The sequence below is a fragment of the Thunnus maccoyii genome, chromosome 4, assembly GCF_910596095.1.
Source record: "Thunnus maccoyii chromosome 4, fThuMac1.1, whole genome shotgun sequence".
NCBI classification, from domain to species: Eukaryota; Metazoa; Chordata; class Actinopteri; order Scombriformes; family Scombridae; genus Thunnus; species Thunnus maccoyii.
In genome coordinates this window covers 23,760,597-23,780,678 of record NC_056536.1, presented here as the reverse complement: position 1 = coordinate 23,780,678, position 20,082 = coordinate 23,760,597, and the positions used below count along the sequence as shown (strand labels likewise).

Below are 20,082 nucleotides of genomic sequence, written 5' to 3'. Positions count from 1 at the left end.
TGTCACAGACAATTGCTGTCTTACTGAGGAGTAAAAAGTATTGTAGTGCTCCACACTGAGCATCTCACACAGCAGCTGACATCAAAGACAGGAAGCCAGGCCTCAAATGCAAGCAATCACAAATTGTACAATGAAATGTGTTTGAGGTACCAGGAAACCTGCCAAAAACACTCTCTGAGGAGAGGAAGCATCTCATGCACATGGCTGTGAAGTGTCCTCTGAACAAAACGTCAAAGATAGAGTACACATTGACCTGGGTCCTGGAGTGAGTACGCCACCTAGAGGACAAGATAGCAAGGTTTCAGTGCTACAGTGTGGTAAACTCACCATGGGGTGTCACCATCTTACAGCAGTAGAAATTATTCTGTCGTGACATCCTGACTTCTTATTCATATACAGTACATGATTTCTCAAACTGCATGTTTGATTAAAATGCTAATAACAAATAAATTAATAAAAGAGTAAAGCTGACACACAATTCATGCTATGATACTGACAACTGACTCAGCAAGTGAATGTCACATTTGACCAGATATTAGACGTACAGAAGAAAATAAACTATATACTTTCTCAAAGCTATTGGTAATGATAATAATATTAACAATAATAATACAAGTTGTAATAATGATAATAATAACAATGATGATGTTGATAATACAGTTATTGTAGCTATTATTATTATTACTGTTGTTTTTGTTGTTAGTAATAGCAGTAAACACAGTAGTTCAGCTACAGCAGAGCTTTATATTCTATAAACCCTCTAGAATATAAAGGCTTTATAGAATATAAAGCCTTTGCTGTAGCAGAAATTATATAATTCTATAATTTATAATTAACAGCACAAAAAGCTGCAAAAACCAAACCTTTAAAACGTATAAATGAAATATATGGAAAATAAATTCCACATATTAAAGTACACAAAATCAACAGGAATAGGCCTACTTAATCATGAATTCAGGTTTTAGCAAAGGCTAACTAGAATAATGGTGTAGTTTATGTGGTAACAGTTAAATAAACCTGTTTGCTGGCGTTCATCTACTAGTCCAAGGCCAGTTTATTTTAAATCCTGCAAAGTCTTGCCTAATTTACACTGCAGATATTCATGTCAATACTGTCCAGGGTGACTCCACTGAGCTTTTTTATTTAGGATTTGGGATGAAATACATCACAGGCATATTTTAAGACTATTAGGTGAAATTATAAGCACCCTTTCAGCACCCTATAATCACAGAGCACTTCCCGTAGGACTATAATTGAAGTATGAAACCCTTTTTTAATCAGCAGCTGCAGCCACAGTAGAAAATCCTTTTGGTTTCAGTAGCTGCTGGTTATTGACCCCCCACTCCCCCACCCCATCCCGTATGAGCCCGCCCCCCGAGCAACAGACTGTACTTGATCCAGTCTGACAGCAGCTGCTATTAATGCTCCGAGGACCAAGGGGCACTGGTCACAAGTATCTCTCTAGTCTAGATCAGCTTCTGGGAAAAAAATAAACTCCTCTGAATTATTAAAGATTAAGCCCTACTTATCACAATGCATTGCCTGAAAAGTCTGAGGACAGCCAACCCGGGAATCGTGCAGTTATTTAAAAATGCAGGGATCTCCGCCAGAGTTGGAGCTGACAGCTTTGTTTTGTCCAGGACGCAGCAACCTGTTCCTCTCCCCTGCTGGGCCGCAGCATCACCTCACACCCAAAGAGCCCTTCATCACCAGAAGGGTCCTGATGTGGACCAAGGGCAATCCAAGTAAGCCACAATAGGCTGTCTCTGAAAGAATACATCACCATTAATTAGCAAAAATATTATTAGTTAATATTATTAGTCATTTTAAAACAATATTCCCACATATAGTCCAGAGTGAAAACCATCAGCATCAGGAGTTTAAGTTGTCTGGTGGATTTAGTTGTCAGGTTGTGGTTGTCTCATAATTAATGCTGCTTTTTGACTCCTATTGTAACATAAAACTTTTGTAATACTTGTTGTGAGGTAAAATTTCAAGCCTGTAGCTCTCTCAAGTAATTATAAGCTAAATTAAAGAAATAGTTAGACATTTTGGGAGATATACTCACCGGTATTTGCTTTCTTGCTGAGAGTTTATGCTATCTATCAATTTTATACTGTGTAACATAATGTCAGATAAATATGAGGCTACAGGAGTTTAGCTTAGCTTTGCATAAAGACTGGAGCCAGAAACAGCTAGTAGCCTGCTATGTACAAAAGTTAATAAAAAACTCTTCCCTTCCAGCACCTCTAAAGCTTACTAATTAACATATTATATCGCATTGGTTGTTCTCGTACGAAAAAAGTCAAGTTGTATATTTACCAGAAGTTATGCCTGAGATTATTTCTTGGCTGGTGCAGTTTCCTGGAGTCTGCACTGGTTGCCTGGCAACCTAACTGCCATGACTCAAGTCTGGCGGTAACGACATAAAACCACAACTTGTAATTTAGCTTCTGTACTGGTTAAACTAATTAGATATTTGTGTTAATTAGTGAGCAAGAGGCTGTTAGGGCAATATTGTTACTTTTGGATAGAGCCCGCTAACTGTCTTCCCTTGTTTCCTCTCTTTATGCCAAGCTAAGCTAACAGTCTCTTAGCTCTAGCTTCATAGTTAGGTTAGAGTACAGACATTGATGATCACATATAGCATTAATTCTTGGCAAGAAAGCACTGAGCACATTTCCCAAAATCTCAAACTATCTTTAAAAACTACAATTTTTAAAATTATGTTATTCACAGATTGTACAGTTAGCATGAGGTAAGTGAGTTACAAGTAAATGCAAATAATTTTAGTTACTAATCTATTGACAATTTGGATGTTTCATTCTATTCTACACTTGCATATTTCATTTAATTTAAAGCTTGTTAAAGAAAGGGGGAGGGGACAAATATAAGTACAAGAAATGTGTTTAATTAACATAAAATTGATATGGTGTATAATATTTCAAAATACAAGTTTATAAGTATGGAGGTTTACTAGATCTAAGCAGTAAAGGTACCTGAGAAAGACATTATACTGTTTACTATCTAGGAATCCTTTATTTGTTTGATTGTATTTTATGTAGGCTACATACAGTACAGTCATGGCTTCTCTCATTTACACACATTTCATGTCAAAAACTAGGTCAATAGCTGGACGTTTGCCAGTATTTTCACTACTGGCCATGTTGTTGACATGAATGTCGAAATACTGCTCATGGTTTTGACTTGATTGGAGCCTGCACAGGGTTTAAAGATCACAGCATATCGTATGTTTTTGTTTTGGTATAGAAGAAGTAGGTTGATGTCCAGTATGGAGGACCTACTTTTCTACACCATCACCGAGGGCAAGGAGATGATCCCCCTCTCGCAGTTCATCTCTGTGAGTCAACAGCACGCTCCTCTGTCACGCCATGGACTGTTTTGATATTCCATGACATATGTGGACATGTACACAAACACACTTTTCTCCTACAGCAATGTTGTATTCCTAAAAACACGTTTGACTTTAGTTAAAGCAACCTCGGGGAATGACATAGGAGCTTACAACAGGAATCTGCAGAGTGTCTCCAGCTGAACTCAAGGTCAAGTTTAAAATGTGTTTAGGGACCTTCTTACGTAATCGGACTAAATATAGTGTGACACTGAGGTAATCACCAGAGAACATGGATTTTTCAAGTATTTGGGGGCTTTAATTCCAGTCATATTTTACAATTTTGAGGTTGTGATGTGATGACAACTTCATTAGGTTAAAGGCATTTAATTTAAACAATAGAACAGAGGTATATTGTAAGGTACAGACCTCCTTATACATGGGCTCACACACCACTGAAAAAATGTCAAGGAGCTTCTGTGAACCTGTGCACAGTTCATATTTTCAGAGTCTTGTGAGAGGCCAGTTTTTACTCTCCACATACTCAGAAGAGGAACCGTAGACTCTGTGGTGTGTTTGTGTGCACTGTGATAACTAACAAGCTTCTGCAAACCATCACACACCCTCATTTAGCTTCATGTGATGTGCTCTTTTACACAGTCACATAATAAAGGCAGACATCATGGACATCTGGTGACCTCGGTGTCTATGGCAACTCAGGCAATTTTAAAAAGGACTACGCATTTAGGGAAAGAGGCATGTGTCAACACAGGTGGTGTGTTGTTACAGCACGGATGACTGGATGTGTTTGTAGAGGTGACTGGGGGAGAACATAGATGGTGAAAGTGTTTATCACTGTTCTTGCATGTGAAAAAAACTGCAAAAACATTCATTTTACCAAGTCACTTAGACAAAATGTCAGCCTTTAAATAATATTTTTTCATAAAGAAAAAAATCTAAAAAGTAGAGTTAGAGTTAGTTAATTGCAGTGTATTTTCTATTGTTGCAGGAATAACAACATAGGATAGAAGCGTCAACAAAATGATAATTTCTTCTTTATTCTTATTCTTTATTTTTTAAACAAGCTGATTTGTATTGGAAAAAGGTGAAAAATTCCTAATCCATTAACAGATTTTAAAACTTTTACTCTTGTAAAGAAAATACAATCTTAGGGTTCATTAATGGGCTAGAAGCCTGGTTAGGATGTAGGCTTTCCATAGATGAGTTCAGCCTGTTAATCTATTGGAAATAAAATCTTTGTTTCTCTACCAAAAGCATTTAAATTGTATGTTATTATATTGCATTAGTGTACTCTACAGTGGCTCTTAACATAACATAAGTGATCATTTGTGAGGCAGGACCATGTGCACTTGAGCACAGTTGAGATATTCTATAGATTTAGGCATTTAGGGTAAACATATCATCATGATGACATCACCATAGCAGGCAAGATATTGTATTATGCTGCATGTAGCTCTCATTCAGAAGGTCTGTGTATGTTTTGTGTTGTTACTCCATTTGTGAGGGTAAAATCGGTCAGTTGAAAACCTTAAAATAAGCACAGAAACGCTGTGAGTGCCCAACTTCAACATCCTGCCCTGAAGCTAAGAATCACTCACAGACATACAATAACAGCAATAGCAAGCTTTCAGCCATGTGTTTGGTCTGTTTGCTCACTGAATCAGTTATCGGATGAGATGACTCAAAAAAACATTGGAGCCTTTGGGTCATGCACACGGTGTCCCCAAAATAGACACACATGTTTCATACAGTGACTGTCAGCCTGACGTGTGACTTGCAGGAGGGATTCCAGTGATCCGGTCCACGCCTGCATTTCCTCCTCAGTCCCATGTTTGCACCCCTGAGCCTTTGAAGTCCCCTAATTACACTTTCCCAATGGGAAAGTGGTCTCAGACTTTTGGACCCTACTGTATATACTCCATCGACACATGTTTGATATCCTGCTAATTGACATTACGTAAACACTGCAGTGCCCGCCAGTGTTTGCTAAAGTCTCTCCCTCTTTTCCTCCCTTGTGTATTAATTTGCACAAACCTACCTCATTTCCCTCCTCTCCAGGCTTTGAGAAAAACAGGTTTGTTGACATCTGACCCTCGGCTGCGTGACTGTGTCCGTCAGATGCGACAATCCACACGTGACTCTATCGGGCCAGTCATGATGGACAAGAAGCTTTTCAGGAGGTGAGAAAAGCTTTGTTTATTTATGGATACACAGTTATGCACACAATTCCTCAAAGGGGAGTATTCAACTTTTAACTGCATGGGAGAAATAGACAGAATACATTCTGTTTTCTCTTGCGGTAAATAAACACTGGGTTTCTATCAGTGCTGCATAAACAGTGTGAATTCTAATGTTTTTAATGTTCCCAAAGATAAACAAGGGAAATAAGATGGAAGGGTGCAAGGTTAGGTAAGGTTAAGGATCTTTCATACTTTTTTGTCAATATGTAAAGGAGGTGATCTGTTGCCAGTGCTATTTGAGTCCAAGAGACTGACAGAGACAGGCGTTTTTATAGCTGACAGCTGCTACAAACTAAATTCACGTGCGCACATGCAAGCCAAAGCAGTAGAGAGTGTAGGAAGACAGGGGGGTCTCTGGGGCTGTTAACTAAAGGGCATCATTCTGGTTGAGCTCCAGACTGCACAAATTACATTAGTAGAATCAACAGATCAGTAAACTCCATACAGACTGCTGTCCAAACAGTATCATTTCCTAATTGACAAGTGTGATTCAATTGTCAGTTCATCCTCCGGCCTAAAACAGTAGAGTGCTACATAGTCTGGTTGTCTTCCTCAAACTTAATTGGCCAGACCTGACTTTCCTTGCTTGTTTTCTTAAATCTGTGAGGTTATCCCTTCCTGAAGAACACTCAAGAGCTCACTATAAATATGCTGTTAGAAACACAGAGAGCTATCTCCTTTTTTTTTTCTTTTAGGAAATGACCCATATGAATAATGCAAGCTCTCTCCACTCTCTTGTCCTGGTGTCCCAAAACTTCACGCTAGCATCGCCTTAGATTAGTGAAGGCTGCAGACCAGATATTTTAGTTCAGACCAGCTGTGGCAGAATGTGCTTTCCTTAAGAGCACACGGCACTGCTGACCAATTATAGCAAAGCTATAATAACTATCAGAATCTGCTGATATAGGCTGTGTTTGTTTACCCTTTTAGCTGGACATGTATTGGCCTGAAGCAAGTTACTTTCAATCCAATGTGATAACGTTAAGTATTTCAATTAAATGGAAATTGATTGGAGTTTCAGTTGTGCAAACATTTCTCAGGCAGATCAGTGCGTGAGTCAAAAAAGTTGATTTAAACGCTGTCAAATAATGATTAGACAATATTTCATTAAAAAAGGCATAGGGTAAGACTGGGTGCTCATATTATGAAGCCTCATGCTGAAAATAATTCTTAAAAAATGCTATCTATCCATACAACAATAACTATAACTCTGTTTTGGCTAGTTAACAAAAATGTTAGCTTTCTTCAGACAAATCATCTCAGACCCAACAAATGTTCTCCACTCTGAGTATATCAGTTCCTCCCCTCAGGCAGACGGTACAGGGTTCCCCTAAGCAGGCATTCCTTTGTCCCCCTGTCCGTTAAAGCCCTTCACACCTCCTAGGCTGAAATATGTGTATGCTGTAGCTGTCCTTCTTGTCATAGATCACTGTTATATATTGTACTATGTGTTCACTTTTTTGATGTAGTTGAGCATTTGCAATTTGTGGATGAATGTATTTGTTGTTGTTTTTTCTGTTATTTTGCTGTGATTTTATACTGCAGATGATGTTCTCAGATGATGATCTTATCTTCTATCTATCTCATCTATCTTATCTTACAGAGGTCAAATTAGCCATACTAGCCTGTACTGTGAGCCTGCTAACTGTACATGATTCTTAAATGCTATGGCAATTTAATAAATTCACAAAAAGAAGAAATGATTACCATTTATATGAGTAGATTATGATTCACTCTTCAGATTCACTCTTTGCCGTTCAAGTTTGATTGTTATCTTGTGCTTGAACTTACTCCTATTAAATTGTTGGTACACCCAAATCACAAAAAGACATATTTTTTATATTACAGCAGACTTTTGGTTATATTTGCCAAGATTCCTGACTTCATTTTGATACAATAGAGGTGAATTGAATATCATTTTGTTTATAGAAAGTGTGCTTTGCATGATAGGCCTTTTTCACAGCCACATAGGTGTGAATAATAAAAATTAAAATGGTTGATTCCACTGAGCTGCTTCAGTTTCTGGATCCTGGTATCGTGCATGCTGGGTCCCACTGTCAGGGCTTACTGGGACAACTGGATAGAACAGAGCCATTGTTAATGTTATTAGTAACATCTGTGGTTTTCCTAATATGACAAGTCAAAAGGTGTGCTGTAAAAAAGGCCTATCCACAGACATTTTCATACGAGAGACTATGTCTTTGGGAGAAAGTAGTTGAAACTGTTTACGATGACATCTGTAGTTTGTTAGCTCTATGTAACTTGGACATTGGTTCTTGGAAAAGTTGTTGCTTTTTAAATATATTTTGTGATACTGTGAGCACCACAAAGGAAATTTTATTCACACTCACATTAAACTGTGGTGGTGGTAGAAGTGTTACAGGCTGATATCTCAAAACACAAAAGTGAACCAACAGTTCCAACATACCCTAAGGGCTGAGTGACAAAATATGTTTGTTTGTTTTTTTATTTATCTGTTTTTGGATGAAACTGACCTTTTAAGCTTTTAATAAAGCAATAGATCTACATTTTTATTCCTCCCAATCAGGTCTGCCTCATTTATGTCTTTTTTTTGCATTAAGTGTTGCACATGGAGGTGTTTTGCAACTCTCCTCATGACGTCAGTTCAATTAAGTGTCCTCTTGTAGGTGTGTGGGCAACAACATCATGCTGCTGACTAAGGCTTTCAAAAAAAAGTTCATCATCCCCAACTTTGAAGAGTTCACTCAGCAGATCAATAAGATATATGACAGTGCACAACAGCAGGAGGGAGGACAAGTAAGTAACAAACTAATCATGGAGACACACACACATGCATTCGTTGTTCATTAATGAAAGCATACTCATCATCATCATGTCCTCATGCAGGTAGCTGATTACATTCCTCAGCTTGCTAAGTTCAGTCCTGATCTCTGGGGTGTATCTCTGTGCACCATTGATGGACAGAGGTAACATCTCCTTCTTAATGCATGTTTCCATTCTGAAATCCTCCATCATGTATACCGTCTCACTAACATCCCTCCATTTGTTTGTTTGTTTCCATGTTTCTCCATTACATCCTCATGTCATGCAGACACTCTGTGGGTGACACCAAGGTTCCCTTCTGTCTGCAGTCGTGTGTGAAACCTCTGGAGTACGCCATCTCCGTGCATGAGATCGGCATGGAGCAAGTTCACCACTTTGTGGGCAAAGAGCCCAGTGGTCTCAAGTTCAACAAACTGTCACTAAATGAGGAAGGTAAGCAATTAGTGTAATAGAGACTTTCGTCCCAGTTATCCTCTCTACACAAGAGAGGCACACAGGATCGTACAGTATGTGTTCAGTTTATTAGCTGATGTTACTATAAGTCCCCCTGATGACATATTTCCTCTATTCTCAGCAGTTTATTGCTCTTGTGGTTAGGGGCAAAAATTGGTGATAACATTTGCTCATTTCTTGCACAGATAAACCACACAACCCGATGGTGAATGCCGGAGCTATCGTCATCAGTTCTTTAATAAAGGTAAAAATCTGCAGGCTTGTCACCACTGAATGCAGTTAGAGGTTTTCATTTTAGAGCACACACACAACATACTGCACAACTGGTTGTCATTAATGAGGGTGTTGGGGCAAAACAAAGAGCGGCATCTCAGGAAGTACCCAGTCATGCCCAAAAATAGACTCAGTTTTTCAACCAAGACCTTATTAAATGCTTTTCCTCTTCATTTATTATAGTGCAGCATAACACTCTGCTTCAGCCTTTTACTAGGCTTAAATACATTTCAATGGGGCAATAATTTAGGCCTTCAAAAATCATGATGAAGTGTCTTTTTGAAATCAGGACATTGTGTCTCTCTGTTCCACTGGTTTCTATCTTATCTTTCTCTTTATTTTCTCTCTTTTTCTACTTTGATACATCCTCATAAAAACTAAAAAGTACAGCCTGATTGAAAGCAAAGGTTATGACACTTTCACTAATACTACTTTTAATTGAAAATATGGTGTAAGGACATGTCATAGTATATTATGAACATCTTGTTTTTGAAAATTAAATCCATTGCACCATAAGACAGAGTGAGAAGCTACCTTATAATGCTCCTTTTCTTGAACTGAAGCTGTTGGTGATTTTGTATTTTTCACAATCAAAAATGACAGGAAACAACATTTTTATGCAAATTGGGGTTGAGAATCAATGAACAAACTCACTCCTGGAGCATGATATCAGGTCACTTGTTGCCCGTAGTGGCTGGACTATGATCATCATCGTCTGACTGACCAGCCGTCAAACTTTTCCATGAGCTTTGGCCTTACTGTAAACCATGAGGCGGATTTTAGCCATATATGGTTATGTATCTGTCCGCTGTGGAGTTTTCCTAAAGTTTAACAGCTGACTGAAGAGAAACTCTGGGCCTCTTATCATATGTGGGTCAGGTTCAGCAGCAAAGGGAGGGACTCTATGTTTGTCACTACAGGGGGGTGTGTGTGCTTCTGGCCAATTACAGCCGCCATAACAGAAGGTGTGTTAGCCGACCTCGCTTGTGTATGTCTGGAACGAGGGCAGTATTGTTTGAGCACAATTTGTATACTGTATTTGTGTATAATTTATATACATACTGAGGTGGTTACTGTATATATTTGTGTAATGTGCTTGACTTTCTGCAATATTCATGCTGCAGTGGGAACAGGTGAACCGTTTAAATGTCACAAATTTATGTTTGGTTCAAAAACTACTTGAAAAGACATAAAAATCTGCTTATTTATTGGAGGTTTAACCTCAAGTCATCCCTTCAACTCAGAGTACTATTTAATATCATCTTTAGCCTTCATAGGTCATAGAGTCATTAAATACGAATGTTGCTACCGTTCCTGTTTAGTATCTTTACAACTTGGTAATGATCCCTTACTGGACCGTGAAATTCAAGCACAGTCATAAACAGCCCCCTGTCCGCAGTGTGCACATTGCCACATGGACTGTCACGCTAAAAGACATCATGTGCACGTCATACCTAGATGCCCACCTAAGATTGGACTCAAAACTATGCTTCGGTGTCAAAGTACTCAAACACTGCCATCTGTAGGGGCGGACTGACTGTTGACATACTTAAAATTGGCATCAGAAGTTTTTTTCCTTTGTTTTGACAGCCGCATTCAAACAAGGCCGAGAGGTTCGACTATGTGAGTTAATGATTTTTTTTTATGATCAAACTTTTACTACTTATTTGCTTGTCCTGCCAATTGAACTCCCCCTCTGTAAATATGATGTACTGCAGGTGATGGAGTTCCTGAAGAGCATGGCTGGTACAGAGTATGTGGGGTTCAGTAATGCAACGTGAGTACTGCTACTGAGAAATGCAAGCTAATTATATTCTGACACATTAAATGCAGCTTTTTCACACTTGTCATGCTCCATTTTCAGTTTCCAGTCAGAGAGGGAGACTGGTGATAGGAATTATGCAATTGGTTATTACCTCAAAGAAAAAAAGGTGAGTTTTTTGGTGTTTAATTACAATCATTTCAACTGCTTGTTCAGTGCTTAGGTTTTCTGAAAATTTAATATCCTCAGTATGCTCTGACTCTGATTAAGGCTGTTGCCTCTGCAGTGCTTTCCTGACAGTGCCGACATGATTGCAGCCCTCGACTTCTACTTTCAGGTGAGACTGTTTGTCTTTAACATTTAGTATTCTGTGGATGAAACTTTAAATAGTTTTGGGAAATATATATATTCACTTTCTTGCCAATTAGAAGATCAATATCACTCTCATAATTGTCTGTTAAATGTGAAGCTACATCCAGCAGCTGGTTAGCGTAGCTTTCCATAAAGTCTCTGCTGATTCAGTCACTGGCCCGTTCCAAGATTTAGTCCTGCACATAAACCCATGTAAAACTACAACTTGTCATTTTTACATTTCGCTTCTTGTACGGATTAAACTAACAAGATATAATGTGTTAATTAATGAGCTTTAGAGGTGCTGGTGAGCAGATTTTGTTACCTTAGAAAGAGCCAGTGTAGCCGTTTCCAGTCTTTATGCTAAGTTGATCAGTTTCTGGCTGTAGTGTCGTATTTACACATGAGAGTAGTATTACTCTTGGCAATGAAACACATTTTCTTTTGTCCAGAATATCAAAATATTCCTTCAAAACTGTCCTTACATACCTCTTCAGTTCAAAAAGTTTTTTTTTTCCATTCAAGTTGTGCTCCATAGAGGTAACCTGTGAGTCAGGGAGTGTCATGGCTGCCACACTGGCCAATGGAGGTATTTGTCCAATCACAGGCGAGCGAGTGCTGAGCGCCGAGGCAGTTCGTAACACGCTGAGTCTCATGCATTCATGTGGAATGTACGATTTCTCCGGACAGTTTGCCTTCCATGTGAGTCACCGAGGATTTGATGATCTGTATCAAAGCTTTGTTGGCCTTGTAGATCTGAGTTGTAGCCAGATATGAGATGTTCCTACAAGGTTCCTAGTGTTGATTATTTTAATCCTCTTGTTCAGGTGGGCTTGCCTGCTAAATCCGGCGTTTCAGGTGCTGTACTGCTGGTGGTGCCCAACGTCATGGGCATGATGTGTTGGTCCCCACCTTTAGATCGGCTTGGGAACAGCGTGCGTGGCATTCACTTCTGTCAGGTATGTCAGTTTGTCTTTATCTAATTTGACTGAATCTGCATGTGTCAAATATTCCATCTTATCCAACTTTTAATTCTCTAGGAGCTGGTATCTTACTTCAACTTCCACAACTATGACAACCTGAGACACTTCACCAAGAAACACGACCCTAGAAGAAGATCAGATGAGGATCCAGTAAGTTCAGAGCTACAAGTTTTATATGCTGCAATTCTCATTTAGAAATAATGCAGACAGTATCTTTATGTAAAAGGTTTTAGAAACAGTTCACCATTATAATGTTTGCCTTTTGATCTATTAGAACAAGTCAGTTGTAAACCTGATGTTTGCCGCCTACAGTGGTGACGTCTCTGCTCTGAGGAGGTAAGTTAAAAATAGAAACGTGGCCTTTCATTCAGGACGAGTGGACATCAGTGGGATGATGTAATCTTAAAGAAATAGAGCAAAGCATTTTGGAAAATATGTTTATTCACTTTCTTGCAGAGAGTAGGATGAGAAGATCGATACCACTCTAATATCTGACTGTTAAATATGAAGCAACGGGCAGGAGACAGTAGCTTAGCATGAAGACTTGAAACAGGGGGAAACAGCTAGCCTGGTTCTGTTGAAAGGTTAAAAAATCTGCCTACCAGCATATCTAAATCTCACTAATTAACACGTCATATCTAGTTTGTTTAATTTGTACTAAAATCAAACTTTAAAAACATGTTGTGGTTTTATTGGGGCTATGTGTAGGAAATCACTGCACCCAGACAGAAATAGTAACATAACTAATAGTAATAATAATAGTAGCAATAACGCTATAATTACTGCGCCTCAGAGGTGTTGGTAGGAAGATCTTTTGGACAAAGCCAGACTATCTGTCCCCCCCCAACTTCCAGGCCTTATGCTAAGCTAAGCTAACCATCTCCTAGCAAGAAAGCAAATGCTGTAAATGTTGAACTATTTCTGTATTAGTTCATCCCCTGCTTTTTTTGAGAACATGTCTGCTATCATTAACAAGTCCTTTACTCAGGTAATTGTAGGGATACTCAGCTGTACTTAACACAGCTTTCTGACAAGTAGCCATCACTTGAGCTGACCTTTCCATCTGTGTTCCCTCACTCTCTGCTTCTCTGGCTTTTTTTTATCTCTCCAGGTTTGCCCTCTCAGCTTTGAACATGGAGCAAACAGACTACGACTCTCGCACAGCACTCCACATCGCTGCTGCAGAAGGTGACACTTCATTATTAGTTCATTCCTTCTTCAATAATCTCGGCTTTGATATTCAAACTAGGATAAATTAAATATGACATTTGCATTAAAATGTTTTGGGACGGTTTGAAAATATGATCGCATGGATATGAGAGTTCTTCCTTTGAAGTGAGATTGCTCTCTATTTTCTTTTAGGTCATGTGGAAGCGGTGATCTTCCTGACTGAAGTGTGTAAATTGAATCCTTACATGAAAGACAGGTAGAGATTTATTAATAAAAACTCATTTATCTGATATTGAATTAAAAATGTGAAAACTATTGACTTTAACAATCGATTCATCTCCATATTACATTGTGTTCTCTATCAGATGGGGAAACACACCCCTAGATGACGCCATGCAGTTTGGCCGTGATGTTGTTGTTTCGGTCCTGCAAGATTATCAGGGCGTGTACGCTGACAGAGACTCATCATGTGACACAGAGGAGCAGAAGAACATGCTGGATACGTTGAAGGGCATTGTTTAAGCTACAAAGGATCATGAGGGTTTGTAATGGAAATTCATCTGTTTTATTAAGCACCTGAGAGGACTAAAAGGACACTGGATGATTGACAGAAGTTATGAAAAACTGAGTTTATCTTAAATATGGGATTATTTAAGTTATATAACAATAATGTGGGGATCATCCTTTAGACTGTTGAAAAGCTGTACAGTGTAGGATTAAGTCCCTTTTATTGCTTTTCTGTACACTGGAGGAATTGTTCAACAATGTAAAGTATCAACAAAGCACTATATAAGACGCCAACAGGCAACGTGCTGCTTGTGTGGAGAAAATGATGTTAATTTAAGCTACGATTTGGTTTGTGTTGCAACATTAATTGTTTTGTATCTAATTTTGTATGTAATTACTGTGCTTATTTATTTTCCAAGTATTGAAATACTTAATATTCTGAATTATCAGTGTGGTATTTAATCAGAGGATTTTACGCCTCCTGTGTAATAACTGTATAAATATTACCAAAGCTGCTTGATTAATTTTCTACCTCAACAGGAGGTGATTCAGTTGCATTTGTGCCTGTTAACACAGAAAGGACTGTTTCATTGTAGTTGATGCTAGTTCACTGAGGCTAATAGGTCAGTTTATTCACCTCTGATACCTTTTGTTCATGTGGTTATTGATTGTTTCTTTTTTGGAGGAATTACTTTTTCATTAGTGTGAGCTTTTTTTTATTGGTTACTTGTGTGTCACAGAAACATCTGCATGTCTCAGGCACTGGGAACAATGCACAGTTTGGTTAATTTAACACAAATGAGACTAATTATTAAATTTAGTCATACAAGACACAGATGTGTTAAAAGTGATACTATCTTTATCAGGAGGAAAATTACAGCTTTTACTTCTTAATATGTAGTGTATCTATTTTAAAGTGATTACACTGTGCTAAATACACAGCTAAAATCACACCATATTCTACAGTATTCTTCTCAAATGAATGCAGTTTTTCATTCTGTTTTATTAAGTGTGCCATTTCATTTAACTGTGGCAGTGAAATGATACCTCATAAAGCATAACTTTACTGAGCCTTGGTATTTCCCTGTAAATATGTATCATCTTGTTGTAAACAAAAGAGAAATGTGAAAGTTATTTTATTAAAACAATATACAGTATGAACATGAGTCCCAAAAAGGTTTTGTGTTGATTTAAGCTTTGTAACTGTGAACAGAAGTATAAAAGAACAACTTGGCAGTTAATGCTCATCTCAAAAACACACACACACACACACACACAACCTTTTAACATCAGTTAGTCTGAGAGGTAATACATGAGGTACACACAAAAACAGCTTCTGTGATACATGCCTGAGGCTGGATGACATACACAAAGTATGAACTTGCATTGTTAAGAGTCATGATAATGTACCAATTGGACCACGGAAAATTTACCTGTAATTAAGCTGTATATGATTCCCCACACAGATATTGCTTTGTTTCCTGCTCACTTTTTAAAGATACTGATGTGATGAGCGTTGCCACAGCTACGTTTCACGGCCATTACAATCATCATCATCATCACCATTACTATTCAAAAGATGCTTCACTTCTCCAGGCCTTCAGGCTCTTCCAGACCAGAGTGTGTGAGCATCTCCCCGTCCCAAAGTCCAAACGCAGGGCAGATGGGAGTCTTGAACTGGACTCGGATGGAGTGAATGATCCTGGGCTTCTCAATGTCCACCAGCCCCAGAAGGCCTGCTTCATAGTCAACTAGGATGCCTAGACGGTCCGGCTTGCCCACCAGCGTCACGGGAACCATCTTGTTGCTGGTCATGGCGAACCACTTGCGCTGAGCGTAGCCGAACACCCAGGAGGAGCTGTTGGTGCCCACGCAGTCGTTCCGGCACATCAGCGCTTCAGCAACGCCTACACGAAACTCCTGAGACTTTTTGACCGTCACTTCCCAGTAGTGTCGTCCACTGCTGATCTTCTCGTTGCCAAACACAACCGCCCAGTCTCGGAAACGCTCGGGGTTGTCTTGCACATGGCTGGGGTCCAGACCCAGCATGCGGTAGATGACACCAGTGTCTTTCTTGAAGAGGTCCAGACTGCTGTGAGCCGTTCTCTCATCAAGCTTGAACTGCAGATCTACAGAGGAAAAAAAACAAAAAAACAACAGGAATTTATTTTTTCATGATGACTTTCAGTTCAATATTTAAAAATTGCAGCCTAATCAATGTCACCGTTGGAAACCAAATATAGCTGTCTTGTGTCGTCAAAGTCTGCAAAATTGATTCAAATATTATTTACGAGCTGTAAGTCTCTCATAAAATCATTACACCAGTGTCAAGCACAGGTGTGACTAATAAGATTAATTGCTGCACTGAATTGCCGTAATTGCTCCAACTGAGTCATCGTTACTGTTATTACTGTGCCACCTGTGCTTTTTCTGCTATGACATGTTGAGCTGTCTGCTGGGGAAAAAAGTCAATCAAATCTGACAAATTTTGAGAATGATAAAGGAACTCTGATGCTGGCAGGCTATTAAGACTCAGATTAGTGAGATTTATCTGCAGAGCAAAATGACATGTAAATTATAGGATGGAAAACAGACGATGCTCATCAAGCTTATCTTACTCCCAAATTCACTGTTAGCGAGAGAGCTGTGTTTTCCTTTGTGTGTAATAAAAACTCTTCTGCACAACATAAAATAATCAACACGGTGAAAAGAAACATGTAGTTCATGTTCTTGATTAATTTATTTCAATTAAACTCTACTTTGCTCTTTTTGTTACAGTTTCCCCCTTGATATTGTTACTGTGACCCATCAGATTCTGTGATCTGATTAGGATTTTACTATCATATATGACAAAGAAAAGCAGTAATTACTCACATGAAAAAAGCTTAAACTAGAGATTTACTTGAAATATGACTGAAACGATTATAATTTCTGATTAACTTCCTTTCGATCGACCGGTAGATTAATTGATTGATCGCTTCAGCTTTCGATTCAATCATTTGACCCGTTTAAAAGGACGAATCCCTGCAAGAATGGTTTAAGACGTTTGGGCGACCTAACAGTATATCCTTGCCTACTAGCTCCATTATCGGACACGCCCCAGACATGCGTGATTGAAGAATTCAGATTTCAAACTTTAATCGACGACCAGATACTTATTCGGCCACCAGTGTGTCAAATACATTATGCATCGACTCTGCAAGTTTTTTGCAAATATACATATGCTTTTCGGACAACAAAGTCAGTTTATTAGTGTTTTGAAAAACAACTAACAAGCGTGTCCGTCCGAGAAAAGTAGCGGAATGTTTCCTCCGCTTTCGCTCGCATGTTTGTCTGTTTAACCATAAAGATGTGTTAACTGTTTTATTGCCATGTTTACAGCCCATTTACAAAGTTGTAAAATCCAGAATAAAAACAAACTTTAGTGTAGTTTTCAGGCTCGGTTGCGCCTGATTGCATTGACCTCTGAGCTGCAACTACGACTTACAAGCTAACACCTGTTTTTAACTTTTAACAAAAACATTCACTCACTGCTCCCCGTCGAGGTGGATACGTAGCATCTCCTCACTGGCAGGCTGACCCCTTGCCTGTGTCTGGCTGTCAGGGAGGCTACAGTCCGTCCTGCCAGGCGACAGAGACGAGCTGCACTAGTAACGGGCGCTGCCATGTTTTCACTGCTGCTGCTCACGTTTCCGCTTCTTCTACGCGTGATAATGTAGTAGCAGCGCGCGCCGCTCCGTCGCCCCCTGCAGGCGTGGAGAGGAACAACATGTCAGCACCACGGACAGCAGCCGCCACTGAGTTTAAGAGATAAACATCACAGGTTTATGTCGAAATTAGCAGCTAGATCACTTCTCAGTAAGCAAACCCCACAAGCAAACCCACAAAACTTTACTCTAGATTCTAGTGGATATCCAAAAGTTTCAAAACATATTAAATAAGTCAGATTGACTTTAGGGGAAATAATTATAAATTGAAAACATCTAAAATATTATATCCTCCTGAGAACTATATGTTTAGAGTAAAAGAAACACCTAACAATTTATACAAAAATATTTTTATTTTTATTTTTACAGCATGTCCACTGATGGCATGTTTCAGTAGATTTCCTATTAAAACAGAAAGTTTCATTTTTAAAATTTAATTTGCTTTTCTTGTCACCCCTTGACTTCCCTGAGTGTGTGTGTGTTTTTTTTTTTTTTTTAATTTCAGCTAAGGAACCACTGAACAGTTAAACTCAAATCTCCTTTGATCTGTTATTGCTTTGGTATTTATGTCAAAATAATTAAAACTCAACAATATTTGACTTACCCTTTCTTTTTATAAAAAAGTTCTTGTTGATATAGAAGCCATTTTGTGACAAATGGAAGAGGAAGTTGCCACTATCCCACCCCTACCCACGTAGTATCACTGGGGCGCTGATTGTCCCCTTTAGAGTACTGCAGGAATTAATAGGGTTACTCAAATGAGTAAAAGGAGAGATGTAAAACCAAAATGTCCACTACAGAGGACACATATGAATAGGTTGGCTCTCTGGGATATTTATTATAAAAATAGACATGGACTCTTGGGTTTTAATATTTCACACAGTGTTAACATCATATGGCTTAAATAAACAGCTAGAACAATCTAAAACAAATACAAAGTACAGTAAATTCTGTTTTATGGTGTGGAATAACAACATTTTTCTGTAACTTGGCTGTCTTAATCTATTCTCTACACACAACATCTATTGCACATCTGTCCATCCTGGGAGAGTGATCCCTCCTCTGTTACTCCTCCTAAGCTTTCCTCCATTTTTTCCTGTTAAAGGGTTTTTTAGGGACTTTTTCTTTATTAGAATTGAGGCTCTAAGGACAGAGGATGTTGTATTGCTGTACAGTTTATAAAGTCCCCTGAGGCAAATTTGTGATCTGTGATATTGTGCTACACAAATAAAATTGACTTGACTTGAAAAAGATTATTTTAACAACTTCAAAGCTACTTCATGGGAAATAAAAAGGGGGAAACTGGCTGTGAAGGGATTAAATGGAGCAGTTAGAATAGTCTCGTAAACTCTGGGATAGGTACTGGAGACAAAAAAATCAATAAAAAACTATTTATATTACTGTTTTTTATTTGGATATCCTGGCACATGTGAATGTCATGAGATGATTTTGATGTCACTTGCCCCCTTTTTTTTATATATATCCCTCATTTCCTTCCTTGGCCTGAGGAAGACCTGTCGAAATGTCAAAAATATAATTAGAGGGAGCTGCGGGTTCTCCTTGTATTGCAATTAAATGGAGCAGTCTTCTGGAAAACTTAGCTCTTAACTGAAATAACAGTCTCTGAACATTGTGATTGTTTGCCCTATAAATACCAGATTACACAGTTCTCTGCAGGAAATCCTCCAGGAAATTATTAGTAAATTACTGGCCTGTAAAATAAAGTGTTGATGTTTTATTTCCCAGCATACAATAGAGGTTTAAATTCTGTTTTAAACAGTCAGTAGTTAAATTCTGCTGGAGAAATACTGACTCCTTTAATTGTTTATTTATTAAGCTGGTAGTCAAATTTAAAAATATTGAGTTTAAATTGCTGGAACCAGCCTATTAAATACTAATAATATGTGTATGTTTCTTATAGTAGAATATAAACTCCCCTGAGGTTGCTGCAGAAAACATAAAATTCCCAGAAAAATATATTGGGCACTGCCCTGTTGGCAGCTGCATAATTTCTCATTCATTTAAAAAAACTCAAAATGAAATGCAATAGAGGTTCAGCTCAACTGCATTTCACTCTTAATTAAAAACAATGTCGATCAGTACTAAGTGTTGGCCTTTAAATGAGAGACTGTAGGTTAAAACACTTTAACTTCAAACTTATAGTTGGATTTGATGACAAAAAAACAGCATTTGTTTGCTGCAGTGTCACAGTTTGTTACCCTACAGGTGATGTGACATAACATCGCACAGTCACATAACTAAAAACATCAACACATGAACCATGGGAAGAGTTTGCTTAAGCCTCATAAATATATCAAACTTAATACACATGTCTGCATTAGTTATCACTGTTTTGCCGGATTTGAGATATGAAATGCCCCCGGGCACATGCAGCGGCGAATGTAGAAGGACTTTTAATGTCACAGATTGCGTTTTTGTTTTTTTTTTCTCCTTCATG

At 38.5% G+C, this 20,082-nt stretch overlaps 2 protein-coding genes across 2 annotated transcripts; one reads left to right on the top strand and one right to left on the bottom strand.

The window, feature by feature from the left end:
• Positions 1-1,417: 1,417 nt before the first annotated feature.
• gls2a (glutaminase 2a (liver, mitochondrial)) lies at positions 1,418-15,078 on the top strand. The gene is made up of 18 exons (XM_042408531.1): positions 1,418-1,745; positions 3,271-3,361; positions 5,432-5,553; positions 8,262-8,391; positions 8,482-8,561; positions 8,687-8,850; positions 9,057-9,115; positions 10,735-10,767; positions 10,863-10,921; positions 11,009-11,075; positions 11,193-11,243; positions 11,783-11,959; positions 12,085-12,216; positions 12,298-12,390; positions 12,515-12,576; positions 13,352-13,428; positions 13,603-13,666; positions 13,776-15,078. Exons 1-18 carry the CDS (start codon positions 1,534-1,536, stop codon positions 13,930-13,932), a joined length of 1,830 nt encoding a protein of 609 aa, XP_042264465.1. The 5' UTR covers positions 1,418-1,533; the 3' UTR covers positions 13,933-15,078.
• Positions 15,038-19,867, bottom strand: spryd4 (SPRY domain containing 4). The gene is given in 4 exon segments (XM_042409141.1): positions 15,038-16,046; positions 17,449-17,641; positions 17,643-17,714; positions 19,844-19,867. Coding segments are annotated over 4 exon segments (834 nt in total). The 3' UTR covers positions 15,038-15,501.
• Between the last annotated feature and the right edge of the window lie 215 nt (positions 19,868-20,082).